We start from the raw sequence: 10,438 nt of genomic DNA, 5'->3' as shown, positions 1-10,438 counted from the left end.
GAGCACTCTACCACTTGAGCCACAGCACCACTTCTAGCTTTTTCTGTTTATGTGGTACTGAGGAATCGAACCCAGGGCCTCATGCATGCAAGGCAAGCACTCTACCACTGAGCCACCTTCCCAGCCCCTGAATTTACTATTAAATACTTTTTGAAGTAGTTACTTTTTAGACACTGTTAAGCTCACAGACTCAATAGGTACAGATAGGTACAGATGTTTGCTAGGTAATTCAAATTTAAAAAATTACAGAGTATACTGGGTGGCTCAGGCGTATAATCATAAGGTTCAAAGCCTGCTAGGGCAGAAAAAACCCTGTGAGACTCTCAGCCCCAATTAACCACTCAAAAACTGGAAGTGGCTCTGTGGCTCAAAGTGGTAGAATGCTAGCCTTGAGCAAAACAGCTCAGGGACAGCCACACGCCCAATACCAAAAAAATGAAAACAATAAAAATTACAGAGTAGCTGGGCAATGATGACTCACACCTGTAATCCTAGCTATTCAGGAGGCTAAGATCTGAGGATTTCGGTTCAAAGCCAGCCCAGACAAGAAAGTCAGTGAGAGTCTTATCTCCAATAAACCTCCAGAAGATCAGAAGTGGTACCGTTGCTCGAGTGGTAGGACACTTGCCTTGAGCTGAAGAGCTGAGGGACAGTGCCCAGGCCCAGAGTTCAAGCTCCACGAAGGACCAAAAAACAAAAACAAAATTGTGTTATTTACACATGGGCCATCTTTTTCTCTCAACCCCAGTGAATCAGACAGAATAAAATGTCAGGGAGTTGCCATCATTTCTATCTTAAATGGAATAGATCCTATACTTCTCTGAATCCCAGTTGCATGAGCCCACAAAAGCATGTTCTGTTACACAGCCTCATAAAACATACTTCACTGAGGGAAAAAGCTGGACTTCTTAGCTTCAATTGGATTCAACAGCAGAATTCAGCTTTGATGAATCCAGCTTCTCATGGTAGACAGAAAACTCTCCCTGAAACTATTACAATGGGAAAAGATTTAAAACATCTTTTACGTTTTAATAATTGACTGAGGTCAAATCAAATGATCCCAGCATAAATTTTCCTAGGATTCATTTCTGTTCCTACATGTTTTTTTTTGGGTCCGGTCATGGGGCCTGAACTCTGGGCCTGGGCACTGTTCCTCAGCTCTTCAGCTCAAGGCTAGCACTCTACCACTTGAGCCACAGCGCCACTTCCGGCTTTTTTCTTTTTGCTTATGTGGTGCTGAGGAATCGAACCCAGGGCCTCATGCATGCAAGGCAAGCACTCTACCACTGAGCCACCTTCCCAGCCCACCTCCTACATGTTTTTGTATGAGTGTGACTGTGCTAGGGCTTGAGCTTAAGCTCGTTTTGGCTTTTACGTGGAGTTTTATAGACTTTCCTGCCTAGGCTGGTTTCAAACCATGATGCTCAGATCTCCGCTTCCTGAGTAGCTAGGATATATATTTGTTGTTTTGTTCTGTGGAGCTGAGACCAAAGCCAGGCCCTTGGGTGTGCTAGGTAAGTGCTTTTCCATGAGCTCTACCATATCTTCAGTCAAGCTGTTTTTCTTCTCTCTTTTTCCAGTTGTGGGGCTTGAACTCTGGGCTTGGGCGCTGTCCCTGTGCTCTTCAGCTCAAGGTGAGCACTCTACCACTTGAGCCACAGCACCACTTCCAGTTCTCTGGTGGTTTATTGGAGATAAGAGTCTTACAGACTTTCATGCTGGCTTTGAACCTCGATCCTCAAATCTCAGCCTCCTGAGTAGCTAGGATCACAGGCATGAGCCACCGGCACCCGGCTCACGTTGTTTTTCATAATACACTTTTTTGTGTTGAGGATGATATCCACCAAATTGGGTTTATATTCTGTCAAATTCAAATACTGTAATATTTTTTTCTTTTTTTGGTGCTGGTCCTTGTAAGAGGCTAAAAGCTGAGCTGTGAGAACCAAAAGGATTGGGAGTTTGGAAGCCCTTCTTCCAGTATACTCTCAGAATGCTGAGTTTCCTGGAAAGGTCAATCAGTTCCTGTTAAGCAGGAATTCCAATTCCCCACCCCCCCGTGCTGAGGCTTGAACTCAGGGCCTGGGAGCTGTCCCTAAGCTTTTTTTGTTCAAGGCTAGCACTCTACCACTTGAGCCACAGCACCACTTCTGGCTTCATACAACCAAACCACAATCCCATCCCAGGAATTCAGATTTCTATCCTGGGTGTGGTCTAATTCAAACCTAAACTGCCTAGGAGCCTTAGGGTTTATGCAAATTGTAAACTGTTTACTGTTTAGCCTTAGTGGCCAAGAGAAGAAGTCACTTGTATACAAAATATTGACACAGGTTGACATTTTTACTTCTCTGCACATACTTTGATTAATGGAACCTTGGGATCTGAACCTGGCAGGTTTCAGGTCTAGTACCCCAAACCTCAATTCCAGTCTGGTCTCCACTACTGCCTTGTCCCAGGTTGCAGTGGTCTGCAGGTATGTAGCAGGTTGTGAGAGGTCCTATGGCTTGCTTTTCCTCAAGGCCAGGGCTCACTTCAGGCTTTTTGGGGGTAGTTTATTGGAGATAAGAGTGTCACAGGGCTGGGACTGTGGCTTAGTGGTAAAGTGTGTGCCTAGCATGCATGAAGCTCTGGATTCCTCAGCACAATATAATCAGAAAAAGCCAGAGTAGTGCTGTGGCTCTAGAGGTAGAGTGCTAACCTTGAGCAAAAGAAGCTCAAGGACAGTGCCCAGACCCTGAGTTCAAGCTCCAGGACTGGCAAAAAAAAAGTGTCACACATTTTCCTCTCTGGTCTGGCTTCAAATCATGATCCTCAGATCTCAGCTTCTTGTGTAACTATAATAGGTCTGAGCCACCGAAGCCCTGCTAGTTTTTATCTTAATCAGCACAATTATTCACCAGTTTTAGGTTGGGATTAGGAAAGAGATTTATTTCAGGTGGTTTGTTGAGGGAGTGTTCTCCAGTAAAACCTCTGAGGAAGTGAAGGATGAAGTGAAGGATAAAAATATAGCAGAGAGAAAGGCAAAGACAGTGATTCATAAATCTACCCTGGGAACAGTGCAAGATAAATGGTACAAGTGTCCCACCTAGAGGAAAGGTGGGAATTTTGCATGATGGTATTGTTTGATTGCACATAACCACTGATAATGCAACCTCTACCACAATCCCAACTGCCTTCCTTATAAAAACGGACACCATACTCCTCTCTTTGGCAGAGTATACCCCCAAGAATGTCCAGACTTCACTGTTATTGGCACAGGATAATTCTCAATAAAGCAGCTATGAGCTATTAGCAGCTTACACACTGGTCTAAGTGGCTTACTTGGTGGGGTGACCTAGACTCTCATCCCTGAGCCCTGGAGGTCACACTCTTAGCAGGCTATAATTGTTATTTACCAACTGCTAAAATTAAGCATGAAAAGCCTAGAGACACACCAGGGATCACATATACCTAACATGCTTGCCTCTCTGCTTCCATTATGTTATAGTCTTACCTTCTCATAGAGTCAATTATCCCAGACTGTACAATGCCTTTTCTTTGCCTGGTAAATCAGCTGACATTAGAAGCCCAAAGTGATAAGATGGTAACCATTATTAGTTTACTGAGATTCTTAGGTTGGAAACCAGGGCCTCCAGACCTGTAGAATGTCCCAATACAGCCAAGAGGGTTCACACGGAATTGTGAAATATGCTACCCTATACTTGATGGTACTGCTCCTTCAAAAAGTCACTTCACACTGGAGACATGGCTAAAGAAGTACAAGTGGGCTGGGTGCTGGTGGCCCATGCCGTAATCCTACCTACTCAGGAGGCTGAGATCTGAGGATCACGGTTCAAAGTTAGCCTGGGAAGGAAAGTCCTTAAGACTCTTATCTCCAGTTAACCACTAGAAAACCCAAAGTGGCTCTGTGGCTTAAGTGGAAGAGCACTTGCTTTGAGCTTAATTGCTGAAGGACAGTGCCCAGGCCCAGAGTTCAAGCCCCACGACCAAAAAAGAAAAAAAAGTGCAATTGGTGAGGACCTGAGTTGAAACCCTAGTAGTGTGTATACCCACACCCAGCTTTCTCACTTCTACAAGGCCCACAACTTCTCCATGGGAAGTATTTGGTAGGATTATTAAATCCAACTGATATATACATAGTCATATGTCTACTGCTACACATTTTGTCATTAAGTGGGTCTTTTGTTCCATTGCATAATTATGTAGAATCAGCAATAACCACAACTTCTTGAATAGTAGTATGGTCTGAGGTACTGTAGGCAAAGCAGGAAGAGCAGGGTATATATTAATCCTGGTCAGGATAAACATTTACCATTTCCCAAATAGAAAAATGTTTATTATAATCAACTCACCAAGTAGCTGGTTGTTCTCCTTGAGTAGTACTGAACCAGGGGCTGTGTATTAAGTTTCTGTTGCTGACAGAATGGACAATGTAAACTATTTATTTATGTATGCTGATACTGAGGTTTGAATTTAGGGCTTCAAGATGGCTAAGCAGGTATTCTGTCACTTGAAGCACTCCAACATTTTTTGCATTGGTTCTTTTTTCTTTTTGTTGGTCATGGGGCTTGAACTCAGGGTCTTGGCACTAACCCTGAGCCTTTTAAGGCTAGCGCTCTACTACTTTGAGCTACAACTCCACTTTTGGTTTTCTGGTGGTTAATTGGAGATAAGAGTGTCATAGACTTTTCTGTCTGGACTGATTTCAAACAGTTATCCTCAGATCTCAGCCTCCAATAGCTAGGATTACAGGCATGAGCCACCAGCACCTGGCTGTGTTGGTTATCTTCAGGATGAGGTCTTGGGCTGGGAATGTGGCTTAGTGGTAGAGTGCTTGCCTAGCACTTGCATAAAGCCCTGGGTTCAATTTCTTAGTACCACATAAACAGAAAAAGCTAGCAGCGGCACTATGGCTCAAATGGTAGAGTGCTAGCCTTGAGCAAAGAAGCTCAAGGACAGTGCCCAGGACCTGAGTCCAAGCTCCAAGACTAGCAAAAAAAAAAAAAAAAAAAAGAAAAGATAGGGTCTTGGTGTTATGCTCTAGACTAGCCTAGAAGTTCAAGTCCCACAGTGGCAAAAAATAAAAATAAAGCCAGGTGCCGGTGGCTCACGCTTGTAATCCTAGCTACTCAGGAGGCTGAGATTTGAGGATAGTGGTTCAAAGCCAAGCCCGGGCAGGAAAGTCCGTGAAACTCTTTTCTCCAATAAACACTCAGAAAACCAGAAGTGGCGCTGTAGCTCAAGTGGGAGAGTGCTCTCCTTGAGCTGAAGAGCTGAGGCCCAGAGTTCAAGCCCCATAACTGACAAAAAATAAATAAATAAAAATAAAATTTCAGTGTTGATATACTTTTTAGAATTTGACACTACATTGCTATATATCCAATTACATGACCAGTGGACAAAACCTATTACACATGGAATAGTTTGGGGCAAAAAAGCAAACAAAAAATTGGGACCGGAGGTGTGGCTCCATACCAAGTTCAAGTTCTGGTTTCAGACCAAAAAAAAAAAAAAAAAGTTTGGGCATTGTTGGTTGGCTTATGTTCAATCAAATTAAAAATAACAAGGGGCTGGGGAGTTGGCACAGTGGTAGAGTGCTTGCCTCACATGCATGAGGCCCTGAGTTAGATTCCTATCACCACATAAACAGAAAAAAACCAGAAGTAGAGTGCTAGCCTTGAGCTGAAGAGCGCAGCGAGAGTGCCCACGCTCAGAGTTCAAGCCCCACGACTGACAAAAAACCCTAACGAAACAATTACAGTTACATAGGAAAAATAATTACAGTTACACAGGAAGCTGAGATCTGAGGATTGCAGTTTTCGGTTAACCACACACACACACACACACACACACAGAGACACACACACACACACACACACACACACACACACACAGAGACACACACACACACAGAGACACACACACACACAGCTAAAATGGACTCAAGTGTCCTTTACATTCCTCAAATATGCCAATTAAAATAAGAATCTATAAAAGAAAACTGGTGGGACAGTTCAAAGGGCAGGCCATTTCTGCTCTACCTTTGTTGAGTTTTTGGTTGGTGTTTTAAGGAATCTGATATTTAGGCCCCACAATTATTATCACAAGTATGCTTCATCCCTCAAAGAATTGAGGACTTTCTCATTCTGACCTGGTTCTTCCATGCTCTAATAATGTGATACCTGGAGTTGCCCAAATAGCCTAAAGCCCCAAGAACATTTCCTGTCTTTCAATGCCACTGAAGGTGTGGCATATGTAAAGGTAAAAAGTTGTAATCCAGGGGGAAAAAAGTATCAGGAGCTTAAAGTGACTCAGATAATGAGTATAAATTAGGACAGTGAATCAGGACAGTCATCTGGGCTGACCAAACATGTAACAGCAAGGTCCTTAAAGTCAATGAAAAGAGCAGTCAGTTCAAAGACAGCTAATTTAGAAACATATTAACAACATATTTTTAACATAGTTACAATGCATAAAATTAACATATAGGGCCAGGTGCCAGTGGCTCTAGCTTGTAATCCTAGCTGCTCAGGAGGCTGAGATTTGAGGATTGTGGTTCAAAGCCAGCCCTGGCAGGACAGTCCATGGAACTCTATTTATTTATTGATTGATTGGTCGTGGGGCCTGAACTCTGGGCCTGCGTGCTGTTCCTCAGCTCTTCAGCTGAAGGCTAACTCTGCCACTTGAGCCACAGAGCTACTTCTGGCTTATGTGGTGCTGAGGAATTGAACACAAGGCCTCATGCATGCAAGACAAGCACTCTACCACTGAGCTCTCTTCCCAGCCCCTCCATGGAACTCTTATAACTCCAATTAACCACAAAAAGCCAGAAGTGGAGTTGACATATGAAATATTAGGTAGAGTGGTAGCCCTGAGCTCAGGGATAGAGACCAGGCCCCGAGTTCAAGCCCCAGGATTGGCATAAAAAAATAAGGGCTGGGAAGGAGGCTCAGTGGTAGAGAGCTTGCCTTGCATGCATGAGGCCCTGGGTTCGATTCTCAGCACCACATAAGCAAAAAGAAAAAAGCCGGAAGTGACGCTGTGGCTCATGTGGTAGAGCGCTAGCCTTGAGCTGAAGAGCTGAGGGACAGCACCCAGGCCCAGAGTTCAGGCCCCACGACCAGACCCAAAAAATAAATAAATAAAATAAAATAAAATATAACGACTATTCAAGAGCTTCCCAGACCGAAATACTCAGGAAATGAGAACAAACGGCTGTCCACTCTCCTTTGCCAAGTGAGATGAAGACTGAGCTGTGGGACCAAGGAAGCACAGCATGTACCATATACAGAACTATCTCCTAACATCCACATTCTGCAGCTTACAGAAGTTGGGAAAGTCCGGAAAAAGACCTAGATGAAAAATAGGCCACATTCCTCACTCAGTATTTATTAGAACTGCCCCAAACTGCACCCCTTTCCTAAGCACTTTCCTAAACCAAGTATTCTAAGGGAATCAGTTGTCTCAAATAAGCCACAATGTATCTGTGTAGAAAGGCCATTCATTTGTCAGACTTAACAGGACAATTATGTCTTTGCCTGAGTAGGAGGGAAGGAACTAGCGAGACTGGTGGTTATATTGGATGAGGGGGAACAGGATGGGTCTTCTTTTGTTACAGCTTGGGCACAGGTTTAGAATAAACAAGAATTTAAAAAGAGATAAGGACAGATACAGGACAAAGGAAGGTCAGAGGCTGGATTCATCCCGCTCACATGGCATTGTAGAAAGAACATGGGTAGCAACTTGAATTCCCAGGCTGGAATAGGGAGTTGAGGGCTCAGCACCTAGAGAAAGAAAAAGCCTAAGGCTTCTCTTCCAATCCCATTGTGATTACATATTAAAGTTCTTTTCTTTTGGTGAATTAGGAAAGTTCTTTCTGAAGGCAAGAGAATACAGTGACAGAGCCAAAGCCTTAGCTCAGGCCAGTGTCTCCTCACTCCTTGAGGACCTGCCCAAGGGAAGTACATAAATGTACTCTGCCCCTGCTCCCCAAGTCCAAGGAAAGGAGTAGAAACAAGGCACAAAGACCCCAGGAGAAAATGTGAACATGAGTGTGGCCATATTTAACATTATTTTGGGAAAGGGAAGAAGGTACATGCCCCAAGAAGGATACCTTCTTTAGCTAGGCCTTTTCTAGCAGCAGAAACCACAATAGGGCTCACAAAATGGCCTATGGTACAGATCCCATTTCTAGAAAAACAGAGGGAAAGGCTCAGCTGATATGGCACAGTCTTGAATAGGATGATGGGGCAGTGAGCAGACCATTCCCACAGATGACACTCCTGCCTCAGTTCTCATGGTTCTGCTGACTCCAGATGTTCCCCATGGCTGGGACTCAGGGAAGAAAGCGTGCTGTGTTTCACATGATCAGACACTGCTCACCACTGGCACCTGGTGGGCCCGATAGATTGAGGGCATCCAGGTCAAAGTTGAGACCAGGAGGCTGGAGAAAAGACAAAGGGACTCAGATAATTGCTCATACTTCATTCAGGTCAGAGCTTCTGACAACCCATCCCCTGCATCCACAATTATCACCCTAGATAGAAACACTAGAGTTTACAGAATTATGGAAGCCGGGGGCCAAATTAAAATCCAGGAGGACACATACTCACCATTTCCCCAGCCAGCTCTTTTGGAGGATGGCCCAAATCCTGTAGCTGAAAATTAAAGAGAATATGAAATCTTAAATCATAAACAGGGGCTGGGAATGTGTCTTAGCAGTAGGGTGCTTGCCTAGCATGCATGAAGCCCTGGGTTCCATTCATCAGTACTACATAAACAGAAAAAGCCAGAAGTGGTACTATGGCTCAAGTGGTAGAGTGCTAGCCTTGAGCACAGAGATACTTAAGGATAGTGCCCAGGCTCCGAGTTCAAGCTCCAGGACTGGCAAACAAACAAAAAAAAAATCATAAATCACAGAAAACAGAAGAGGTCATAAAATGCATTTGATTAGCTCTCTGACTTCTTCTGACCATGCTATGTGGTTTCTCTTGTGCTCCCTTCTCTACCCAAGTTTGGTATAGCATCATTCCCCAATACCTTCTCCACTTAACACTCAAGTAGACAGTTCCAGTGGGAAGACAGCAAGAGGAGGCCTACCTGCTGCATAAGATCGAGCACCGTCTCAAAACGTGCCTTCTGTGTTGCCTCACTGTCTGTGGGTGTCTCTGCCTCAAACTGCTCACAGATTTTGCACATGACATTGTGCTGCTCTTTATATTTTTCAAACTGTTCTGGAGGTAGAGATTCCTGATGATCTTGCAACCATTCTGGATACTAAGGAAAAATAAAATGGATGAGGAAGAATTAAGTGAACAATGGGGATGCGGGGGAAGAATAATACATGAATTGTCAAGAAAAAACAGACATAGGAAAAAGAAAACAAGCAAGTTCAACATGACAAATAGCACTGATTCCAACACATCGCCTGATTGTAAATTATGATCAGTAGAGATTGACAAACTCTTTCTTTCTTTCTTTTTCTTTCTTTCTTTCGCTCTTTAGCTCAAGGCTAGTGCTCTACCACTGAGCCACCTCCCAAGCCCCTTACTATTGTTTTTAAATCCTTAAAAATTGGGCTGGGAAGCCGGGCACTCCCGGCTCATGCCTGTAATCATAGCTACTCAGGAGGCTGAGATCTGAGGATTGTGGTTCAAAGCCAGCCCAGGCAACTGACTCCAATAATTACCACTCAGAAAACTGGAAGTGGCGCTGTTGCTCAAGTGGCAGAGTGCTAGCCTTGAGCTGAAGAGCTGAGGGCCAGTGTCCAGAGCCAGAGTTCAAGCCCTATGACCGACCAAAAAAAAAAAAATCGGGCTGGGAATATGGCTTAATGTAGAGTGCATGCCTAGCACGAATGAAGTCCTAGGTTTGATACCTCAGCCAGAAGTGGTGCTGTGGCTCAAGTGGGAGAGTGCTAGACTTGAACAAAAGAAGCTCAGGGACAGCACCCAAGCCCTGAGTTCAAGCCCCAGGCAAAACAAAACAAAACAAAAAAACCCAAAAAACAAAAAAACAAAAACCTTTAAAAATGTAAAAACGATGGACTAGGAATATTAACTCAAGTGGTAGAGTACCTGCCTAACAAGTAGAAGAGTTTAGACCCTAGTTGGGGGAGGGAGGCAGTGAGGAATGGGGGAGTAATAAAGTATAATTTCTAATTAAAAAAAAGTGAAAAACACTCTTTGAAAGTTGGCCTTAGGCTCCACATACCTTGGCCTGTTGCCTCTTTGTTTGTACTATTAATTTCACACTTTGCCACATGACTTGTGTCACTGAAAAGCTTCTTCTTTTTTTTCTTGTCAGTCATGGGGTCTGAACTCTGGGCCTGGGCACTGTCTCTCAGCAATTCAGCTCAAGGCTAGCACTCTACCACTTGAGCCACAGTGCCACTTCCAGCTTTTTCTGCTTATGTGGTGCTGAGGAATCGAACCTAGGGCCT

General features: G+C 44.0%; 1 protein-coding gene across 3 annotated transcripts in view; it reads right to left on the bottom strand.

The window, feature by feature from the left end:
- Positions 1-8,039: 8,039 nt before the first annotated feature.
- The window catches only part of Pex19 (peroxisomal biogenesis factor 19), a 6,525-nt gene continuing 4,126 nt past the window's right edge, over positions 8,040-10,438 (bottom strand). For all 3 annotated transcript variants that reach the window (XM_013030579.1, XM_013030580.1, XM_013030581.1), the window contains 3 exons: positions 9,097-9,273; positions 8,610-8,654; positions 8,040-8,440 (listed from right to left, as the gene is read on the bottom strand). In XM_013030579.1, the coding sequence (XP_012886033.1) occupies positions 8,357-8,440; positions 8,610-8,654; positions 9,097-9,273 (306 nt within the window). In that variant the 3' untranslated portion in view covers positions 8,040-8,356. The remainder of the gene's footprint in view (positions 8,441-8,609; positions 8,655-9,096; positions 9,274-10,438) is intronic.

The sequence above is a fragment of the Dipodomys ordii genome, unplaced genomic scaffold (genome assembly GCF_000151885.1).
Source record: "Dipodomys ordii isolate 6190 unplaced genomic scaffold, Dord_2.0 Scaffold131, whole genome shotgun sequence".
Taxonomy (NCBI): domain Eukaryota; kingdom Metazoa; phylum Chordata; class Mammalia; order Rodentia; family Heteromyidae; genus Dipodomys; species Dipodomys ordii.
The sequence above is the reverse complement of the archived record's forward strand: the minus strand, read 5'-3'. Positions and strand labels throughout refer to the sequence as shown.